General features: G+C 39.9%; 3 protein-coding genes across 3 annotated transcripts in view; 2 read left to right on the top strand and 1 right to left on the bottom strand.

Moving 5' to 3' along the window:
* Positions 1-903: 903 nt before the first annotated feature.
* Positions 904-3,063, top strand: LOC124258177. The gene has a single exon (XM_046692231.1). It carries the CDS (start codon positions 904-906, stop codon positions 3,061-3,063), a length of 2,160 nt encoding a protein of 719 aa, XP_046548187.1.
* Positions 3,064-8,203: 5,140 nt separating this feature from the next.
* LOC124258165 overlaps positions 8,204-24,541 on the top strand; it is a 45,486-nt gene continuing 29,148 nt past the window's right edge. Inside the window, 1 exon segment of the mRNA XM_046692224.1 lies at positions 8,204-9,854. Within this exon segment, the coding sequence (XP_046548180.1) occupies positions 8,516-9,854 (1,339 nt within the window). The 5' untranslated portion in view covers positions 8,204-8,515.
* The window catches only part of LOC124258166 (frizzled-1-like), a 1,674-nt gene continuing 1,046 nt past the window's right edge, over positions 23,914-24,541 (bottom strand). The window contains exon 1 of the mRNA XM_046692225.1: positions 23,914-24,541. This exon is cut by the window's right edge and continues 1,046 nt beyond it. Coding sequence (XP_046548181.1) covers positions 24,472-24,541 — 70 coding nt within the window. The 3' untranslated portion in view covers positions 23,914-24,471.

Raw genomic sequence — 24,541 nt, 5'->3', positions numbered from 1 at the left:
TAATGTCACATCTGAAATACCTGATGACTCTAATGTCACATCTGAAATGCCTGATGATGCTAATGTCACATCTGAAATGCCTGATGATTCTAATGTCACATCTGATATGGCTGACACACCTGCTGATGTCACATCTGAAATGCCTGAAACAACTGCCAATGTCACATCTGAAATGGCTGACACACATGTGGATGTCACATCTGAAATGCCTGAATCAACTGCCAATGTCACATCTGAAATGGTTGACACACATGCCAGTGTCACATCTGAAACTAATGACATATCTGCTGTTGCCACGTCTGAAATGCTTGACCCACCTGCTAATGTCACATCTGAAATGTCTGACACACCTGCCAATGTCACATCTGAAATTGTTGACACATATACTGACATCACATGTCAACTTTCTGATCCACCTGTCGATGTCACATCTGATATTACATCCGAAAAGCCTGACTCACCTGTTGATCGAGGAAAATGTTGGAGAATCTAATGTCACATCTGAAATTCCTCACATCTGCCGATGACAATTCTGAAAATCCTGAAGAATCTAAAATCACATCTGAAATGCCACACATACCTGTTGGTGTCACATCTGAAGTGCCTGACCCACCTGCCGATGTCACATCTGAAATGCCTGACCCACCTGCCGATGTCACATCTGAAATGCCTGACACACCTGCCGATGTCACATCTGAAATGCCTGACACACCTGCCAATGTCACATCTGAAATGCCTGACACACCTGCCGATGTCACATCTGAAATGCCTGACACACCTGCCCATGTCACATCTGAAATGCCTGACACATCTGCCAATGCCTGACACACCTGCCAATGTCACATCTGACACACCTGTCGATGTCACATCTGAAATGCCTGACACACCTATGTCACATCTGAAATGCCTGACACACCTGCCGATGTCACATCTGAAATGCCTGACACACCTACCGATGTCACATCTGAAATGCCTGACACATCTGCCGATGTCACATCTGAAATGCCTGACACACCTACCGATGCTGATCTGATGACACACCTGCGTAATGTCACATCTGAAATTAATGACACACCTGCTGATGATGAAGCTTTTGCTGAATATGTGCATCCAGTAGGTCCACCAGTGATGGCCTCCAGTGACGATGCATCTTCAGGCGCAGGACAATCACCTGGCACAGGTGACAAGGATGGACAACTAGATCACAATACAACACCAATAAATCTTGGGATAACCTCAAGTCAAGTGAATGTGAATTTTCAAGGAGGAAACAGAGACTGCAGTGATGTCCCGTTGTCTAGCAACAGACAGTCACAAACTGGAGAAGAACTTTATGTGAACCCTTCATTAAATGTTAGTAGTGATGATAAGACCACACAAACTGATGATGGCCAGTTGGCAACCAACAGGCAGAATAACATAACTGCAGAACATCTAAACCTGAACACTCAACAACATGTGAGTAGTGATGGTAAGGATACACAGACTGGTGATGAACTGTTGCTTGGCAACAGAAAGTCTGACACAAAGGTAGAAGTTCTTGATGTAGCCACTCCACTAAATGTGAGTAATGATGAAAAGGATACACAGACTGGTGATGACCAGTTGCCTGGCAACAGACTGACCAACACAACTGAAGATCTTGATGTGGCCAGTCCAAGAGAACTAATTGTGTGTAGTGACGAAAAGACCACACAAACTAGTGATGACTTTCTTGGAAACAGACAAATCAACACAACTGTAGATCTTGATGTGGCCACTCCACTAAATGTGAGTAGTGATGAAAAGACCACACAAACCAGTGATGACCAGTTGCCGGGCAACAGACAAATAAACACAACTGAAAATCTTGCTGTGACCACACCGTGTGAACTAATTGTGTGTAATGATGATAAGACCACACAAACCAGTGATGACCAGTTGCCTGGCAACAGAAAGTCTGACACAAAGGTAGACGATCTTGATGTGACCACTTCACTAAATGTGATTAGTGATGAAAAGACAACACAAACCGGTGATGACCAGTTCCCAAGCAACAGACAAAACAACACAACTGAAAATCTGGCTGTGACCACACCGCGTGAACTAATTATGTGTAATGATGACAAGACGATACAAACCAGTGATGACCAGTTGCCTGGCAACAGAAAGTCTTACACAAAGGTAGGCAATCTTGATGTGACCACTCCACTAAATGTGATTAGTGATGAAAAGACAACACAAACCAGTGATGACCAGTTGCCTAGCAACAGACAAAACAACACAACTGAAAATCTTGCTGTGACCACACCGTGTGAACTAATTGTGTGTAATGATAATAAGACCACCCAAACCAGTGATGAACATTTGCTTGGCAATGGAAAGTCTGACACAAATGCTGAAGATTTGACTTTGCCACTTAATATAAATAGTCATGAAAAGACCACACAAACCGGTGATGACGTGTTGCCAGTCAATATACAGACCAACACAGCTGTAGAAGATCTAAATCTGACAACTGAAAGTGAACTAAATGTTAGTGGCGATGAAAAGACTACACCAGATGATTACCTTCAGTCACACCCTGGAACAGAAAGCAAATCCATTGGGGTTGATACCATGAATTTGAAAAACCAAGAGGAAGAATCAGATAGACAAACAAGCTCAAAAGATCCTGGTGGTTCAGTCTCAGTGGCTTTGGATGTGAGCAAGAAGGACGTACAAACAAGCACAGCAGATCCTGGTGGTTCAGTCTCAGTGGAATTCGATGTGAGTATGAAGGATGGACAAACAAGCACAGCAGATCCTGGTGGTTCAGTCTCAGTGGAATTGGATGTGAACAAGAAGGACGTACAAACAAGCACAGCAGATCCTGGTGGTTCAGTCTCAGTGGAATTGGATGTGAACAAGAAGGACATACAAACAAGCACAGCAGATCCTGGTGGTTCAGTCTCAGTGGAATTGGATGTGAGCAAGAAGGACGTACAAACAAGCACAGCAGATCCTGGTGGTTCAGTCTCAGTGGAATTGGATGTGAGCAGATCCTGGTGGCACCAGAATGAGCAAGAAGGGAGAGACCTTTGACAATGCTGAACAACAATCAGGTGTCATTGAAGATACTGATAGCACTGCTTCTGGTGAATTGGATAAGAATTGTGTGATTGAAGAAGAAATTGGGACTGAAAATCTCTCAGTAATGATGGGCTTTAGGATTTCCTCGAGAGAAGCAGATGAAAGTATTTTGAAGAAGGGGGGAAGACTTGAACTGTTACCTTACAATGAACAGCCTGTTGCAGCATCAAGAGATTCAGGTCTGACAGATTTTAGTGACACGACTGTGGACAGTCAGCTGTCTGATCTGTCATCACTTACACCACTAACATCTCCAGAGGAAACAAGAGTAGTTGTCTGTGTAGATACTGAATGTAATCAGCTTCCAACCACACTAGACAAAAACCTGCATACTCAAGCCTATGACACAAGTCCAGGTACAGATCCTGAAGAGAAGACGCCCACTCAGAGAGCATCTGATACACGTCATGCTGAAACTCAGACAGAAGATGAAGATCATCTCTCTGCTAGAATGATCTGTCCTGAAACTATTGATATAGTGGTCAGTGTACATTCGCAGTCACGTGATTCAAAAGACCATAGAGAGATGCTGTGTGAGGATGGTGATGCTGATAAGACTGATGAAGAAAAATCTGACCATAAGGAACATCAGGAACTATACCCTTTAACATCAGAAGACAGTGAAAATGTGGTTGCCAGCTTACTAAGCAATCCAAACAGATATGAATGTCATCACAGTGCTGGGAAAATTGATTACCCTGTTAACAGAAACAGAACATGTGGAAGAGGTGTATCACCTGTATTGGATGAGGATCTGTCAGGAGGGAGACAGACAGGCATTGGCAACCCCTGTCCTTCCCACAAGCAAGAAGATCAAGATGATTTGGGAAGAGGCCACCACACAACTCATGATTCCTATCAGAGACACAGTTCAGTAGGAGGTGAACACAATCCAACTTTGTCAAACAGACATTCCAACATTGAAGGACATTCCAACAAATCAGAAGTAGTTGAATGTGACCCAGTCGATTGCAAGAATGGAAATACTTATGGTGTTGAATCAGATGAAGAGATCTTGAGAAGAGATGTTACTCACTTAAGTCAATCTCTAAAGCAAGGATGCTTGGACAGGCTTGTGGAATACTCTCCCAACACCAACAAACTTGAAAAACAAGTAAAAGGGTCAAGTGATCAGACCAAGAGTGGGAATGGAAATATATCTGCTGTTAAGCTTCCTTTAGTGGATAGGGAGACAATGGACAGAAACTTTGATAGCCAAAGTCCATCAGTGCAGCAGGGTAATATTGGTGATTGTGAAGGACAAACTAATATGACGAAGCATTCAAGTGAATCAGGGCCTGGTACTGATGTTCCTATATCAGATGGAAGCTTCCCAGATGGAGCTTCTGATGGCCAACATATGTCACCCCAGTGTGCTTCTCATGGTGATGTTGTGCTGGAGGAACAAACTGAGAGAGGTCCTTCTTCTAGAACACATCCTGGAGAGGCAGGGTATGACTGCACTAATGTACAAAGTGTTGAAAGCACAAAGTGTGAAGTCACTACGGGAAGGAGTGTGAGCATTCAGTGTCCGGATGACCTCAATGGCTTCAGCACCTGTTCACAAACATCTTACCAACCCCACAGTCTAGACACTCCACAGATAGAGGGTGGTGAGAACAGAGAGGTGACACCTGAGACAGAGGATATTCAGAAACATGAGATTTCACCTATTCAGAGTGAGGATATTGTAAAGCAACAGATGTCACCAGCTCATAGAGACGATATAGAAAAGCAAGGCATTTCACCACTTCAGTTAGAGGATATTGAGGAACAAGACCTTTCACCACCTCAAAGAGAAGGTACTGAGAAAGAAGAGATTTCACCACCTGACCAACCCGAGCATCCAGACACATCACAGACAGAAGGTACTGAGAAAGAAAAGATGTTATATAATGAACAACCTGGCCAGTCACCTCAAAAGAGACCCTCTGCTGAAAACATTCCCATTGAACATTCCAGTGCAGGATTCATTGGTCAACTGAGGACCAAAGCTATCTATATCCAGGATCCCCACTGCCCATCTGACCACATAGGCATCAGCTCAGTGATGGATGAGGAACATGATGAACACTCAAACAGAGATGGTGTCAGAAGAAAACCTCTTTCAGCTACTAGTCTGACAAGAGATGAGCTCTTAGTGAGCAACATTAGTGGTCCAGACTCTCATCACCAGCATCTGGACCCAGAGATCAGTCCAGCGATGGAAGACCAAGAAGAAGATGATCATTGTTGTAAGAAACTGAGTAAGGATGATGAAGCAAATAGATCCTCATCTGGTTGTAGTCCTTTGAGAACAAATGATGAACAGTTCTTGAGAAACATTTCAGGCCCAGGATCTGATCATCGACATTTATATGATATAAGTTCAGGATGCAGTTCATTGGATGTTAGGTGTACCAAGGAATCTGTTGATGAAAACTGCAACAGAAATGAAGAAACAGTAAACCCTTGTTGGCATGCAGACCAATCTGATGGAGGTTATGACATCTCTGAAAGACAGGAACAGTTGAGAGTTCCAAGGAATCGTGAACAACTTAATAACCCTGGTATTACCTTAACTTCTGAAGCCAATGTGGAAGTACAGTGTGACGAGGTACCACATAACCATGGCATGACCTCAGACATAGAATCAACCACTATTCACTCAGATGACAATGACAGCAATCTGCCAGTAGCATCTTCACCTGGTGGAACACATGTTCTGTTCAACCCTCATGATGAAACCTGTCCTAGGTTAGAGCCTAACGACCCTCTTGACATCAACAGATATGGAAATACGGAATCAATGGAGCATCCTTTGAATATGATTGAACTTCAGCACAGCAGCCAGGCTAGACTCATACCAGCACCTAGAAGTGCATTCAGTCCTGTGGGAAAACATCGGACAAAGAACAGACATTCTTCTGGGTCAAGCATTTCCGTTTCTTCCTATGAGCAGCACCACCACAGAAATCGACATTCATCAGGACCCTGTACTTCATTGTATCCAGTTCTACACAATGTGTCTCCCAGTAAGGAGTCAGAAAGACCGTACCTTGATCAGACCTTTTTAAGGGGCAGGCAATTCTCGGGGACAAATGTGGAAGAGAATGACATCAGAAGCAATTTCGACCCAAGTTTCTATCGCCATCATCAACATCTAGACTCAGGAATTAGTTCCTTGTCTGGGAGTCCTATCGATGTAAGGAAAGGAGACAGACAGCAATTCAGTGAACATGTGGACAGTGTTGGGCATTTGGAGAACCATTACAGGCACCCACATAGCATTGAGTCACAGTGTTTTGGAGGTGGGGCTCATTCATGTGATGAAGACGTAGAGGAGATGCAGGATGATGTGAACAGTCCTGCTGGAAGTCAGTATGATGGGAATTATGAATTTGGAGGGCTGGAGGAAAGAATTAGGCATTGCTCTGACTCTAGTCCCAGAGTTTCAAGAAGAAATGCAAATACGATCTCACAAGATGCTTTGCAACAACATGTAGGAAATGACAGCAGGGCTTATTATAATTCAAGAAGTGCAAGCACAAACATCCCAAGTGCTTCACAAGAGATTGTTACAAGTGCTTCACAACAGAATGTTCCAATTGCTTCACCACATAATGTCTCAAGTGCTTCACCACATAATGTTCCAAGTGCTTCACAACAGAATGTCCCAAGTGCTTCACAACAGAATGTTGCAAGTGCTTCACCACATAATGTTCCAAGTGCTTCACCACATAATGTTCCAAATGCTTCACAACAGAATGTCCCAAGTGCTTCACAACAGAATGTTCCAAGTGCTTCACAACAGAATGTCCAAACTACTTCACAACAGTCAGTACAATATGACAGAAGAACTGTTAATGGCCAACAGAGAGATTGCAATCATTATAAAATTGACAGTGAAGGGAGTTTGTTGCATTCTGAATATGATGCTGTCCCTTCTGAAGGAGTGAAAACAGAAAGCTATGAGTGCAGCAGAAATAGTTACATATGTATTGGAGATGTAAGCTCCATTCCAATGAACCGGATGAGGCAAAGTGAACAGTCTATTGATTCAGTCATTCCTCATGTTGATTCAAGCATCCATCATGTTGAATCAAGCATGCATTCTGTTGATTCAGAAACAGAGCAAGATAGAAGAGGATGCACCCCATCTCCATTCCAAAGGAATATTGTAGCAAAACATGAGTCAGATGATGAGAGCACCGATGAACCACAATATTCTAGTCAGTACACTCCACCAACCTTGACAGAAGAACTAATTGAAAAGCCTCAGGTTAATCACCATCCCAACCAGCCAGTTGATGCGCTGAATCAGGCAAGCATGCCTCACGGGGATTGCAGGAATAAAAATGATCCAATAATACAATCTTACCATGAAGAGCAGTCAGGTCATCAACCTCAGCTGGAAATTCCCACAAGTGACAAGTCGGACACTGCACTCAGTATCAGAATAGATGAACAGCCTAGAGGTTTATCTCAGATGAGCGGATAGAACTGTGCCTGAGCACAAACGGCAGTCAGTTCTTCATGCTCAGGATGACAATGATGGATATGATGTGCCGTGTCTGAATGATGACAGTAATATGAGAGGGTATGAACAGTTGCAGTCGGAACCAAATCCTGAACTTACAGATCAGATTCCAAATCTATCTGTACAATATGAGGACAAACATGTGTCACTGAATACCTTGGGTGTTATTCCGGGAACGCATCATAGAGAGGAAGATTGTCAGGATGATGGAAACAGCTATCCAGCAGACCATAGGGAATACTGTAGAGATGGGAACAAATGTAAGGAGCCTAGTGGAGTTGAAATTACACAAGAAAAACCAGCCATTGCTACTGATGGGTATACTGGAGCCTATCAACAAGATTCTAAGTGTGAGAGTGACTTGAATGAACAGATGGGTCGATGGGATGGAGGGAAAACATGTCCCATGAACATTGATGAATTTCCTGGTGGTTCAAGAGAAAATGAAGGATTTCCTGGTGGTTCAAGAGATATTGAAGGATTTCCCAGTGGTTCAAGACAAACTGAAGGATTTCCTGGTGTTTCAAGACAAACTGAAGGACTTCCTGGTGGTTCAAGACAAACTGAAGGATTTTCTGGTGGTTCAAGAGATACTGAAGGATTTTCTGGTGGTTCAAGAGATACTGAAGGATTTTCTGGTGGTTCAAGAGATACTGAAGGATTTTCTGGTGGTTCAAGAGATACTGAAGGATTTTCTGGTGGTTCAAGAGATATTGAAGGATTTTCTGGTGGTTCAAGAGATACTGAAGGATTTTCTGGTGGTTCAAGAGATATTGATGGATTTCCAGGTACATATGAAGGGCAAACAAATCAAGTCAGGTTTCAAAAGAAACTGATGGAATCTCAGGCAAAGATGACCTAAGTATTAAGGAAGGCCAGTGTGACATGATAGAGAGACAACCAGTAGAAGTGATCAATCACAGTGAAGCTGGTGGACTTGTCTCACAAGGACAGCCTGATCAAGTGCCTGGTATTACTGTAGAGAAAACCTGCCAACCTTGTGCAGAAAGTGATGGATTTTCTATTGTAAGCCACCAGTCCAATGAACCAGATCAATGTGGGAACAGCGATCAAAAACAAAGGGTCTTAAAAGTTGTAGTTGAAGGGGAAACAGATGCTGCCTTCGTAGCACCTGACCATGTTATAGCGAGTCCGAAACCCAGGAGACGGCGCCGCACGTGCAGTGGCAAAGGCAATTCATCCATTGATAGGTATGAATATGAAGACGTTAAAAGTTCCAGAGAAAAAATTAACGGTATATTTTTCCTGCCTATAGAGAGTCCAAGGAACTCTATGTTGAATATTCCAGAAAACTCTGCCAACAGTGTCTGTAGTTCAAGTGAATTAGCATCAGAGAAAAACGGTCTTGTAGGCAATTCACTGGATGATTTATCACACAGCCAGCAACAGCTGTGTGTGACACAAGACCATACACAATCGGTAGGCCACAATGAGAGTGACTGGCACGCTAGCAGGTGCTTGCCTCAGGAGTGTTCAACACAAAGTGAACAAGGACACATACCAGAAGCTAAGGAAGGTCATGAACATGACACTGAGGAAGAAGGGGTTAGTGTGACAGAGGGCCGTGGAGAAGAGTCAGGTCAGGAGTACTCAGGCCAGAAAGATTCAGGTCAGGAGTCACATCAGGAGGATTCAGGTCAGGACGGGACCTGTTCAGATGAGATGGATAGGAGAATGCAGCGTAGGCGGAGTTCCGTGGATATTCTGTCGGATGATGGAAGTATCGAGGATGGGCGGGGGCAACTTGTTCTTGCGAACCGAGGAGGTGGGTACAACCAGCTCCCCCTTAGGAGGCGGGGCAGTCTCCCTAGGGTGAAGCAACTTATCAATGGAGACAGTAATTATCTGAATTCCTATACACATATGCAAGGAGCTGGCAACCAGTTTTCTGTGAGAGCTGAAGTTCATGATTCACAACTTGCCCATTACTATGGACAACAGGAAGGAGGACAATTTTCTCGGTTGTCTCATCAGCGAGGTAATACATTTTACAAACAAATTCCACGACGTCCATTCTCAAGGACTGAATATGATTCTCCAATGTCTCCTCCCAACGGTTTCATCGATGAACATGATAGTCTGTACCCAATGCGTGACTCAAATGCGATACCAGGAGCATATGATACGGACTACCATACATCACGGGAATACAACCGGTCCAATGGTCCAATCAAAGCTTCCAGGAGAGGAATGAAAAGCTATGGTGGGTCTTGATACTGTTTATGTTTGGTAGAATAATGTCAGCTGCAGATGTTATTTCTACCATATTTCTATTCGTTTTCTTTGATAAAACAGTTTCACTGTTCATCATTTGTAACTAGGGACTCGCTGACATTTCATCTGTCGGTCAAATACCTGTGATTGTGGCTTTATCCAAACAAATCCTCATCTTTGATATGCGCCATATAATCACCAAATTTGAGTTTAATTTGATTGTTGATCATTTGGAGCACAGTGACCAAGGATTAGCTTAAATGTTATGATTCTTGTCTGTCAGACAATACCTGTGCTTGTGGATTTATCCAAACAAATCACAGGAGGTGGGGTAGCCTAATGGTTAAAGTGTTCGCTCGTCACGTCGAAGACCCGGGTTCGAATCCCCACATGGGTACAATGTGTGAAGCCCATTTCTGGTGTCCCCCGCCGTGATGTTGCTGGAATATTGCTAAAAGCAGCGTAAAACCAAACTCAGTCAGTCAGCCAAACAAATCGCTATCTTTGACGTACCTGAGTTTAATTTGATAGTTTATTAGCTTTAACACAGTGACGAGGGATTAGCTGACATATGCTTGTCGTGATGCTTGGTCTGTGAGACAAATATAGAATCATATGTCAGACTGATAATCCAGTGATCAACATCATGAGCATCGATCTATGCAACTGGGATACAGTGACATGTCTGGGTTAGAATTGATCTTCAGTAACCCATGCTTGTCATAAGAGGTGACTAACGGGATCGGGTGGTCAGGCTCGCTGTCTTGGGTGACACTCATGAATATCCAGGGTGGAATTGATCTTCAGCAACCCATACTTGTCATAAGAGGTGACTAACGGGATTGGGTAGTCAGGCTCGCTGACTTGGTTGACACATGTCACTGTATCCCATTTGCATAGATCAATGCTCATGATGTTGATCACTGGATTGTCTGCTCCACCCTTGATTATTTACAGACTGCCGCCATATAGCTGGAATATTGCTGTAGAAATAAACTCACTTTACTGACTGCCGCTCATATCGCTTTAACCATTAACTCAGTTTTAAAAAGACCGATCCGATGGTCTGGCTGTTGAATTGTAACTTTTGAAATGTATATAATTGACTTAAAACATTTAAAAGCGTGTTATTGCAGACAATAACCTGACATTGAAAAAATTTACCTCCTATATTTTATCTTAATCCTGAAAATTCAGGACTGGTAACTTTCAGACCGGCCTGGTAACTTTAATTACCAGTGATGTTTACAAGGCTGGTAATAGTGATGTCATAATTGCTGAAGGGTCATTGTTGGCACATGTACTACAGATATGTACGACAGCTGGAATATTGCTGAGTGCGGCGTTAAACAACAAGCAAACAAACTTGAAGAAGGAGCATTTTGAAATGTCAAAATCATTTATTACACCTGTAAAACTACAAACTAAAAGCCACAAGCTGTTTATTTAAACATTATATTCATGAAAAAACAAATTAATGTCATGTTTAATTTGGCAGAAAAAGTGTTCAGAATTAGGCATGTGTACTCACACAGACAGAGATGTATGTGTTTTTTGTCATGTTCTATTAACTTTTGTTCTGTCGTTACGCACTACGTGAAATGTAATAATGGTTGGTTCAATTCTGTTGATCTGAGCAGATGGTTTGGGCTTCAGTGGCATCAAATGGATAAAAACCTCTACTGAGCTGATGTAGAGGCTCTTGTCAATGTATCCCACTACCAGAACAACTTTACAGTAGTGTTTAGCTATTGTATATCTTTGAAATAGTGATGATGCTTATAAGGAACGAGGGGCGGAGGGGTAGCCCAGTGGTTAAAGCATTCGCTCGTCACGCCAAAGGCCCAGGTTCAATTCCCCACATGGGTACAATGTGTGAAGCCCATTTCTGGTGTCCCCTGCCGTGATACTGCTGGAATATTGCTAAAAGCGGCGTAAAACTAAACTCACCTACTTATAAGGAATATAGAAGAACCCAAATCCATCAGTTGAGAGAAATTGAGTGTAACTGACACTCAACTGTCAATGCTTGTTAAAATTACCAGATACTATTTTGCTACTCCTAAACCTGTCTTGCAATAGTGTTTTAACTATTGCATAGTGTTTTAACTATTGCATACCTTTGCAATAGTGAAAATACAGCTATGGAATAACATGTATCCAAATCCGCCAGTCCAGGAGTCTGACTGCTGTTGACGTACGACTCCCATTGCTTGTTAAAATTACCAGGTATTTATGCACGATTACTCCCAGCATGCATTATTATAACATCACGAATGCCGCATAACTCACGCCTCATTGACTGTATCATTGTACTTATATAAACCCACTGAACCTCATAAAGCCTTCCATTGTCCATTGTGGCTGGTATACAACTGTCGTATCACACTTTAATTGTAGGAACGTGGCATGTGATACTTGTAGGTTAAACATTTTAAAATGTTTCTTGTACAAATGGGGCAGATATTCCATGTAGGTTAAAGATTTTAAAATGTTTCTTGTACGAATGGGGCAGATATTACATGTAGGTTAAACATTTTTAAATGTTTCTTGTACAAATGGGGCAGATATTACATGTAGGTTAAACATTTTAAAAATGTAGGTTAAACATTTTTGTGTACAAATGGGGCAGATATTCCATGTAGGTTAAACATTTTAAAATGTTTCTTGTACAAATGGGGCAGATATTACATGTAGGTTAAACATTTTAAAATGTTTCTTGTACAAATGGGGCAGATATTACATGTAGGTTAAAGATTTTAAAATGTTTCTTGTACGAATGGGGCAGATATTACATGTAGGTTAAACATTTTTAAATGTTTCTTGTATGAATGGGGCAGATATTACATGTAGGTTAAACATTTTAAAATGTTTCTTGTACAAATGGGGCAGATATTACATGTAGGTTAAACATTTTTAAATGTTTCTTGTACGAATGGGGCAGATATTACATGTAGGTTAAACATTTTAAAATGTTTCTTGTATGAATGGGGCAGATATTACATGTAGGTTAAACATTTTAAAATGTTTCTTGTACAAATGGGGCAGATATTCCATGTAGGTTAAACATTTTAAAATGTTTTTCTTGTATTATGAATGGGGCAGATATTACATGTAGGTTAAACATTTTAAAATGTTTCTTGTACAAATGGGGCAGATATTCCATGTAGGTTAAACATTTTAAAATGTTTCTTGTACTGAATAAGGGCAGATATTACATGTAGGTTAAAGATCTTAAAATGTTTCTTGTACGAATGGGGCAGATATTCCATGTAGGTTAAACATTTTAAAATGTTTCTTGTACGAATGGGGCAGATATTCCATGTAGGTTAAACATTTTTAAATGTTTCTTGTACAAATGGGGCAGATATTACATGTAGGTTAAACATTTTTAAATGTTTCTTGTACGAATGGGGCAGATATTACATGTAGGTTAAACATTTTTAAATGTTTCTTGTACGAATGGGGCAGATATTACATGTAGGTTAAACATTTTAAAATGTTTCTTGTACGAATGGGGCAGATATTACATGTAGGTTAAACATTTTAAAAATGTTTCTTGTACGAATGGGGGCAGATATTACATGTAGGTTAAACATTTTAAAATGTTTCTTGCAATATTGAATGGGGCAGATATTACATGTAGGTTAAACATTTTAAAATGTTTCTTGTCTGAATAAGGGCAGATATTCATGTAGGTTAAACATTTTAAAATGAATTTCCATGTAGGTTAAACATTTTTAAATGGGGCAGATATTCCATGTAGGTTAAACATTTTAAAATGTTTCTTGTAGGTTAAACATTTGAAAATGTTTAATGGGGCAGATATTCCATGTAGGTTAAACATTTTTTAAATGTTTCTTGTACTGAATGGGGCAGATATTCCATGTAGGTTAAACATTTTAAAATGTTTCTTATGTATGAATGGGGCAGATATTACATGTAGGTTAAACATTTTAAAATGTTTCTTGTCTGAATGGGGCAGATATTACATGTAGGTTAAACATTTTAAAATGTTTCTTTTACGAATGGGGCAGATATTCCATGTTGTTAAACATGAAAATGTTTCTTAATGAATAAGGGCAGATATTCCATGTAGGTTAAAGATCTTAAAATGTTTCTTGAAAATGTGCGAATGGGGCAGATATTCCATGTAGGTTAAACATTTTAAATGTTTCTTGTACGAATGGGGCAGATATTACATGTAGGTTAAACATTTTTAAATGTTTCTTGTACGAATGGGGCAGATATTACATGTAGGTTAAACATTTTTAAATGTTTCTTGTACGAATGGGGCAGATATTACATGTAGGTTAAACATTTTAAAATGTTTCTTGTACGAATGGGGCAGATATTCCATGTAGGTTAAACATTTGAAAATGTATTGTGTACGAGTGGGGCAGAATCTACACCAAAACTTCCCTCTATGCAATAAACAAGAAGTTGTTATCCGTAAAGTTGTATGCTTCACTATCCACATAAAAATCTCCCCTTTTCCCAATCCAAGACACCTCTCCCCAGCTGAAAATTAAATGACTGTTCTGGCACATGAGGATTATGAAGTATATGGGCTTTTGACCAGAGCTGTTGATTATCCAGTATGTATACAGTCCGTTTGAGTCAGAAACGGACCGATGAATTGCAAATTTTATCATTGTACAAAATTGCCACATAAATATAAATAGTACACATGTTTATCATTTACTAATACCCAACAGCTTTCTTATATTTGAAAATTTTGAAAGGATGGAGACGGCAAAGCACAGGCTAATGAATCAATAACTTGGTGGGCACTTGTGCACATGCTTCTCCAACACCTGGCTGTCCCTTTCTCTGCACTCCTCCCTCGTAACGAATAGTGAACTGTGTCAAAATTTTAATGATAGTTTCTTAAAGAACTTTTTTGGTGGAGTCCAGAAATTTTTCAAATATAAGAAAGCTGTTGGGTATTTATAAGTAAATGATAAACATGTGTACTATTTATATTTATGTGGCAATTTTGTACACTGATACAATTTGCAATTCATCGGTCTGTTTCTGACTCAAACGGACTGTAGTATAAATGCCACCAGAATTCCTTTTTCAAAAATCTCCCCCCAATCCAACCCAAGACACCCCTCTCAAGGCCAAATATTATATGACCATTATGGCACCTGAGGATTATGAAGTATTATGCCCTTGAGTGTGTATATAATTGACCCAAGCTGTTGTTTATCCAGTGAGTATAGCCTATAATGTCCTGGCAACATCTGGTAGATTGTGTGTAGTCAGGCAGGAGAGAATTATAGGTCAAGCTGTTTGAAGCAGGCTTTTAATATACACGCTGTGTCAATTTAAACGTTGTAATAATTATGTGCAGTTCATGGTTGATTAACAGTGACCAATTGGGACATTGATTCACCTGTTGGTGAAAGGACTTTTGGATGTCGGATTTGGAAATTTGAAAAGGTGAATGTACACTGGTGATAGTTTGAATATGTGTAGAGTCTTTTGTGATATTCTTTGTTGTCCATGTCATGTTGAATGATTCATAATGAAGCCAGCAATTTCAGTATAAGTCTTGTGGGGAATATTGTATTGAACACTTGTTGTCAATGCTGTTTGATAGAGGAATTTGTTCATAGAAGTGAATGTTACATAATTGTGTGATTGGTGTTAAATAATCGTGATTTTGTTGTCAAACTGACATGTTGTAATGAACTCTTGCTTGTTGTGATCAGTATTTGATAGACTTGGGGCGGCGGGGTAGCCTAGTGGTTAAAGTGTTTGCTCATCAAGTGAAGACATGAACACTTGTGTCCATTGGGTTTGATTAAGCCACATGGGTACAATGTGTGAAGCCCATTTCTGGTGTCCCCCGCCGTGATATTGCTTAGTCACTCAGGAATATTGCTAAAAGCGGCGTAAAAACTAAACTCACTCACTCACTTTGACAGAAGTATTTGTTGACAGGAGTGATTGTAGGATAGAGAAGATTTGTGTTAAATAGTCGTTATTTTGTTGACACAGGAGACACACACACTTATATACACACATACACTCACTCACTCACACATTTACACACATGCATGCATGCACCCACTTATGCACAAGCACATACACACACTTTCACACTCACACTTACTCAATCACTCAATCACACAAAGAGGATTTTAAGTTCTATTTTTCTTCTCTCTCTCTCTCTCTCTCTCTCTCTCTCTCTCTCTCCCTCTCTATCCCTCTCTCTCTCTCTCTCTCTCTCTCTCTCTCTCTCTCTCTCTCTCTCTCTCCCTCTCTCTCTCTCCTCTCTCTCTCTCTCTCTCTCTCTCTCTCTCTCTCTCTCTCTCTCTCTCTCTCTCTCTCTCTCTCTCTCTCTCTCTCTCTCTCTCTCTCTCTCTCTCTCTCTCTCTCTCTCTCTCTCTCTCTCTCTATCTCTGATGTTTAAAGCTCCATGTCTCCATGTCATGTACAATGGTGCCACCAGTCATCCCTTGAGTTTGGTCCCACAGTTTGCCGTGCAGAGTTATGTCCCTTTGGCATTCCAGAATCCAGTGACTTTTGGTTCAAACCATAGACTCCCCTGGTAATAATTCTTAGTTCATTAACACTGTATACTTGAAGCTATCACCAAAGTCATACAAGTTTTAAAATGACTGCTTTCTACCAGTTTTAAAACAACTGCTTTGATTTTTAATTACTTGGTTTACATTTATTCAAAAATCATTTTGGTCATTATTCAAAATTAAATGAACTTCTCCCTGGAATGCCATGATGTCACATGCTTCCATGACAACAGAACTCTCTGGTTATTGAATGTAAAGATGAACATTTAAAGTTGTTCTGATGAATCCACTTCATCAAGAAAATCCAGAAATGAAATGGAACATACGGCAATGAGAAAAAACCTTCATTGATAAGTATTGACAAATCCAAAATATATAGCCACATTTAAATCATTTTTCAGTTGAATTTTCTTTTTAGGATGTATTATACATGATTTCACAGAAAATATCACAGTGAAAATATTTTTCAGTTATTAATCTTTTATTAAGTTTAGTCCAGTGGTGAAAGAGTTCACCTGCCACACATCGACCCAGGTTTGAAACCAATATGGGTCAATGCGTGAAGCCCGTTTCTGGCATCCATTGTAGATGAAACGTTTAGGAATAAATACATAGATTACTATTCTTAGTTTGTTAGGACTTTATGCGTTAAAGTTTCACCAAAGTTGTACAAGTTTTAAAATGACTGCTTGGATTTTTAATTAGTTGTTTTACATATTTTTTTTAAAATTCATTTGGACATTATTCAAAATGAAATTATTGTCTACCTAGGATCCAAGGGAACTAAACTTCCCTGGTTATTGAATGTAAAATTAGGATTAAAGTTTTTCTGATGAATCCATTTCACCATGAAAATCCAGAAATGAAATGGAACATTTTTAATATGGGACAATGAGAAGCCTGTTTGAAGCCCATTTCTGGTGCCCATTGTCGATGTGAGATGGAATGTTTGGGAATGAAAGATAAATACCTATTACTGAATAAGTCCCACATATTTCAAATTATGTGAATAATTATATCGGAGAGTGATTATGGTCCTTGACATTTCTAATTAGTGAGAGCAGGATGGAGTCCCACTTTGTAGTTTACAAATCAGTGTTGTTGCCTTAATGTTCCTCTTGGACTACATACCATATTAATTACTGACCCCAAATACATAAATTGACATGTTGGCCTATTTTGAAAAGAAATACAGAAAAAGTAAAAAATATAATGGTGTATCAGCTGCTGGAATATGTCATGCATGTCATGCATATATCATGCACATATCATGCATATATCATGCACATGTCATGCATATGTCATGCACATGTCATTCATGTCATGCATATGTCATGCACATCATTGATATATTGTGCATATGTCATGCACATATCATTCATATATCATGCATATGTCATGCACATATCATGCATATATCATGCACATATCATTCATATATCATGTACATGTCATGCACGTCATTCATATATTATGCGTATGTCATGCACATATCATTCATATATCATGCATATGTCATTCATATACCATGCACATGTCATGTCACCAGTTGTCATTCATATCTAGCTCCGTGTCAGACAATCTACTGTTTATGTGATGAAAGCCTTCTTGCACTTGTACAAATACTAGGCTGACGTAACTCTCATACCTTAACATAGACTTACAACAGTCTCAGCACTAAGTTGTGTTGTACCTTGAAGCAATGATTTTAAATGTGCAGATGTGGCGGATGGGTGGTCAGGCTCGCTGACCTGGCTGACACATGTCATCGGTTCCCAATTGCGCAGATCGATGCTCATGCTGTTGATCACTGGATTGTGCGGTCCAGATTCAATTGTTCACAGACTGCCACCATATATCTGGAATTGATTGACTGATTGTTGTTTTACGCCACACTCAACAATGTTCCTGCTAGTCGCCTCTTACGACAAAGCATGGGCTGCTGAACACCAATACTAACTGGACCACCTCCGTGGTGTAGTGGTTAGAGCGTCCGCCCGGAGAGCGGAAGGTCGCGGGTTCAATCCCCGACCACGTCATACCAAAAGACGTTAAAATATGGTACTTGTTGGTCCCTGCCTGGCGCTCGGCATTAATGGGTACAACAAGGACTGGTCGGCTCGGAGTCAGTATAATGTGTCTGAGTGGGGTATTCATGCTTCACTGCGGCATGGTATCTCAGTGGGCTAGCACTATAAAACCAACATAAGTCTGGGCTAGTACAAGCAGCCGCACATACACATACACACGCATCCACGTCGTCATATGAGCGAAATATTCTCAAGCACGACGTAAAACCCAATTTCACCTCACCTCACCTCACCTCACCTCACCTCACCTCACCTCACCTCACCTTCATATAGCTGGAATATTGCTGAGTGTGACATTAAACAAACAAACAAACAAATGCGGAACTGTAAAACTGTGCCAGGTCGGTTGTCAGTCTGAAAAATGTTGACCCAGAAATGGTGATACTTCTTCAATGCCGAGTAGCGAATCCCAAAACAGGAATTTCCCTGTTGTCAATTTTCATCCAAATCCGATGAGGTAGATGTACTAGCATCTACTTGTGAAGCTGGGAGGGCAGTAACTCTTATAATCACTCCCCCGGGACACCAGAACACACCATGCTGTGGAATAATATTTAATATTCCCCGGCTCTTTAATCAGGCTAATGTGAAATGTGAAGGTTATCCGAGTGTGTTCTCATCCAGCACCAGCAGCAGCTATTGAAACTGTGTACTTATTCGACTCAGTTTTCATGTTAGTAATTTGATTAGGTAGAGAATCAAAGATTAGTCTAATAATAATGATAGAATCATCCGGTGGTTTATTTACTATGTCTACCAGTGCAGAACTTTCACTATGGTGGCCTAGAGGAACAACAGCTGAAGCCGAAGTTCATCTAGGACAATCAGTTGAATAATTAGATATATTCCAGTTATGATCCAGTTCAGTCGTTTTGCAACTTTAGCCGCTAGCCTGAAGTCTGAGTCTAGTAAAATATCTGTCACTGAGTGATTAAGTGAGTATAGTTTTACGCCGCTTTTAGCAATATTCCAGCAATATCATGGCAGGGGATACCTGAAAAGGGCTTCACACATTGTACCCATGTGGGGAATCGAACCCGGGTCTTCGGCATGACGAGCGAACGCTTTAACCACTAGGCTACCCCACCACCCTACATTTAAGGAAGAAACACAACATGTTCCTTGAAATTACTTCTATTATAGCCTGTTTCACAGTCTCTTAAACTTAATATTTCCCTTCCACCTACCATTTGCATTTTCTGAAACTCTGTAATAGAGATTGTTTAAATAAGGAGTGCGAATTTGTAAGATATGTCTTCTGTTACCTTTTTGCAGAGCCTGCTTAAGTAAGGAGGTTTTTTTTGTATTCACTTATTTTTTGTATATTTTGCCGAAAGAAGATGATGGATATGTATGAGACCATCCTCGATGATACAGGGTGTTATATCCTTGGTCTGTTATAACATACACATGGAATAATGTTTTGTTACACTTTTAATTTTTAACACTCCTATAGCCATTAATATCATAATAATTTTATTTGTATGATTATTGTTACCCTCTAGATTTGCCATTTAATTATTTCTTGATAGCATAGAATGATATAAGTTAATCTATCCAGATAGTAAGTTGGAGAAGTTCATTTGTTTTGGTTAATGACTAGGGGTGGGTATTGCAGAGAATTTTCATATTGCGATATATTGCGATGCGGAAGCATATATTGCGATATGTATTGCAATATATTGGAAGGATTATTTTTTAACAAAAACTACTTATAATCGAGTTAATGCTTGATTATAAAGCAAAAAACACAACAAAATCACTATGATTGATTAACCTTTTTTAAAAACTTTTAATCATGACAAAATAAAAATGTGAGTAACATTTGGCACTAATGAAACAGGGAAAAGAACAATTCAAAAAACGGAAATATCCGAAGATTTCCGAGTGTTACGAAGTTTTCCGAATGCATGTCAAAATAACGATTTTTGATCAGCGTATCGCAATACGGATCGTTTTCATGTCTGAACCGGTAAATACCGGTAAACCGGTTATAGCCCTATTAATGACAATGTATTGATACTATGAAAAGTATGATGTGTTGCGATACTTATTCTGTGTCCATTCACTATTGTGGCTTTGTCGTCGATGGCTTCCTCTCTTGGTGCAGAATAATTCTCGCTCATGATCTTGAAATCAAACAATCAAGATGACTCATTTGAACACTAGTCTGGCACAGATCTGCATTCATAATGGGGCAACCACATCCATTAAAATGATGCAACCCGTGAAGGTCTGGGTTAGAATATTGGCCTTCAGTAACCCATGCTTGTTGTAAGAGGCGACTAACGGGATCGGGTGGTCAGGCTCGCTGACTTGGTTGACACATGTCATTGGTTCCCCATTGCGCAGATCAATGCTCATGCTATTGGTCACTGGATTGTCTGGTCCAGACTCGATTATTTACAGATCGCCGCCATACAGCTGGAATATTGCTGAGTGCGGCGTAAAACTAAACTCACTCACTCAAACTCAATCACATTAAAATGATGCAACCACTTGCATTCAAGTGAAGGAACCACCCCCTTGGTCTAGTGTACACAGCTTCTAGTGGGATCTACACTACCAGTTGTCCGACATATTTTGAGTGGGAGCAGCGGTGGCTGAGTGGGTTAGATCACTTACTTTGTGTGCTGGCAACTCTGAGAGTGAAGGTTCGAATCCATGGGTGGGACTCAACCTGACAAAACTACAACAGTCCGTTTGAGACAAAATGATACCAATGAATTGCAATCTAACACAACAACAAATAGACATAAAAGAATCACACCAATGCGGACTGCAATAAAAACAACAGACCAAGTCTCGAAAAAATTGCATAATTTGTGTCACAAAAATTAAAAAGTTGTTTAAGAAACTGTCATCATTTATTTGTGCTTTTTCAAAGTTTGTTACAAGGGCGCAGTGGCAACTAAAGGAACAGCGTGAAAAGCGAGATGCACGTGTATTAGTGACGTCAGAGACATGTGATTACTGCTGATTGACAAAGTGAGAGAAAATGAAAGTCTATAATTTACAAAGTCTATGATTTCTTCAAGGATGAAAATGACAGGGGGTTACCCAAGTATGCAATTACTAAGTACATACAGCGCACTGCCTGTGCAGCTGGGGTACGTGTCATCTCGCCAGCTCAAAAGTTTGTTGAGAACCCGTTAACGCAGGTGCATCTCGCTTTTAGCTCTGTTCCTTTAGTTGCCACTCCGCCCTTGTAACAAACTGGGAAAACGCACAAATAAATGATGACAGTTTCTTAAACAACTTTTTTATTTTTGTGACACAAATTATGCAACTTTTTTCTAGAGGTGGTCTGTTGTTTTTATTGCAGTCCGCGTTGGGTGATTCTTTTATGTCGATTTGTTTTTGTGTTAGATTGCAATTCATCGGTATCATTTTGTTTCAAACGGACTGTAGAAACTGTACTTTACTGAGAAAGTGTAATCCAAATTTAACATCGTCATTGTGTTAAAAACTAGAAAGAAAGGTTTACAGTAAAATGAATTTATTGAAAGAATGACAGAAAATGATATCGTCAAAACAAGTTAGTGATATCAAAATGCCGATTTTTACACAACTTTCATTTGTCGACATATTGTGGATACTGACAGCCACGGCTTATGTCTGTGGTGTTGCGTAATAGTGAAATAGAGATATTTTGAGTTTTAACATGAACTATCAAGAAGTCACTGGAAGCGGTGTACTTTTTAGAAAAAGTTCAGATGTTGTCAAAAACAGGATCTACATATACAATCAGTGTTAAAGGCACAATGTCACATTTTTTACAATATTTTGGCCTATATTTTATATATTGGGTGCATATGCACTCACATTAGCTTCCTATTGATGCAATAAAAGACTTATTACCCCTTACAACTTGCCTGAAATCAATAATTGAAACTTCGAGGCGAACAGCTTCCAAACAGAGAATACTTGTCATATATGGAATGTAAACAATTGCTCGGTACATCAAAAACTGTCGCACGCAGTGTTGTTTATGTTTGCTGAACTGGTTTCAATCACACGTTATGTGTAGGATGTTCGTAAAGAGTACTGCAAGGGACATAACTCTATGGGGTTCGCTTGAAATAATGTTCAGCCAGTAGACTTTTTAATTCAATATTGTAATCTTAATACGTAATTTTGTTTGGAATAAATTATATGGTAGCTTCCCTGAGGGCTGATAGTTAGTATTATTGAGAGGAATGCATTATGTATTTTTAGAGAAATGTGGTGTGACATTGTGCCTTTAATCAACACTATTCAACACTGATTTCCCAGGATATCCCAATACATCTCACAATACAGATAATGTATCATATAGACTACACTGATGCCAATACACTGATCCAGTTATTTTTTCTCAGCACTTCAGTCATGCATATTCATGGTTAATGTGTAACAGTACATCGAGTTATCAAACTATTGGAATTGTTTACCTTCAGCGGGTTATGTTAATAATCATATAAGAAGCCAATGTTTTCAATAGTATGCATGATAATCAATAGTTTCAAAAACTGTGGTTAGGGACCATTCATTATTTATGGCTGGGGGGTTGAAGATGATGTTTATGGATAAGAATTTACACCCCCACCTAAAATGTATGTACCAAGTAAGTGACCCCTCTGCTTGTCAGGTACAAAATCAATGACCCCCTTCCCATAATTTTAAGCATAATTCTTATATAGAAATACAAAACTCCTCAACTCCAAACACACACACCCCTCCCTGAACATGTACACAAAAGTACAAAATTAATGACCCCCTACCTCTCCAGTACAAAAGTACAAAATGGGTGCCCCGTATTAAAATCATCCCTATCCCAGTAGCCATAAATTATGAATGATCCCTTAGCACTCCAGTTATCAAACTACTGGAATGGTTTTACCTCATCACAGTATTATGTTGATAATAATATATAATGCCAATAGTGTTTTCAATAGTATGCATGATAATAGATAAAATGATAGATAAATAATGCAGTTAGTTCAAAATAATGCATATATTTTCACCTATTTCATGCCTACATTGCTATCAAGTACAACGAAATCAGATTAGAGTTACTTCCCTTGTGTAACGACAGGGAGAAAAAAATCCCAGTTGGAGATTGGTCACAATCACTGTTTACTTCTATTCCATTAGTTAGTAAAACTATCCGGTCTGTTGGAATAGGTCCGGCTACTATTGCAATATAGTCACAATAGTAACACTATCCCCAATAGTAGACCTAGTGATGAAGGCAGATAGCAAAGACATACCTGAGGAGCAATGACAGTGTGGCATAATTCACTTGAACACTTGCAAAAAATTCTCAGATATCCTCGATCTACGGGGGCGGTGGGGTAGTCTAGTGGTTAAAGCGTTGGCTCGTAACGCCGAAGACCCGGGTTCGAATCCCCACATGGGTACAATGAGTGAAGCCCATTTCTGGTGTCCCCCGCCGTGATATTGCTGGAGTATTGCTAAAACCGGCGTAAAACCAAACTCAGTCAGTCAGTCCTCGATCTACAGGTCGTACATTATAAAGGATTTGTCAACTGTCACTGATGAAAACTTACGGTGCCAGAGTTTTAAAATGTTCATCGCTTTGACCATTATGATGACCTCGAGGTCGGTTGTTTTTAAGCCATATGAGCAGATTGGTGTCCTTTAGGAACACTGTACATGATGTGTTTGTTTCTTAGGTGACACAGTACATGAACTGTTTGTTTCTGAGGCGACACAGTGCATTGTTTGCTTCTGAACTGACATGGTAGATGGTGTGTTTGTTTCTAAGGCAGCAATGTGCATGGTTTCTTTCTGAATGTATTTATACAGCACACTGTTCAAGGTTCTTTGGTTTGTTTCGGAAGTTATTTAATTTATGAAGCATACAGTCCTGTCAATATCTCAGTGTGAGACATTGATCAACAAAAGTTCACAATATACCAGGATCATATTTCATCTTCTCATGTTTATAATCACCTGGTGGCTGAGGGTATTAGTTGCTAGTGCGGGTCGTATTTCGTTGTCGCCGTGGTCGTCTTGTAGAGGGCTCTGGTTCTGGAGTT

Source organism: Haliotis rubra, unplaced genomic scaffold (assembly GCF_003918875.1).
Source record: "Haliotis rubra isolate DU_JTF1 unplaced genomic scaffold, ASM391887v1 Scf685, whole genome shotgun sequence".
Lineage (NCBI taxonomy): Eukaryota > Metazoa > Mollusca > Gastropoda > Lepetellida > Haliotidae > Haliotis > Haliotis rubra.
Note: the sequence above shows the minus strand (reverse complement) of the source record. Positions and strands in the feature narration are given on the sequence as shown.

Bases quoted from the DNA above. Each gene is read 5' to 3' on its own strand.
- LOC124258177 (XM_046692231.1), top strand. From the start codon at position 904: ATGCCTGACACACCTGCCGATGTCACATCTGAAATGCCTGACACACCT.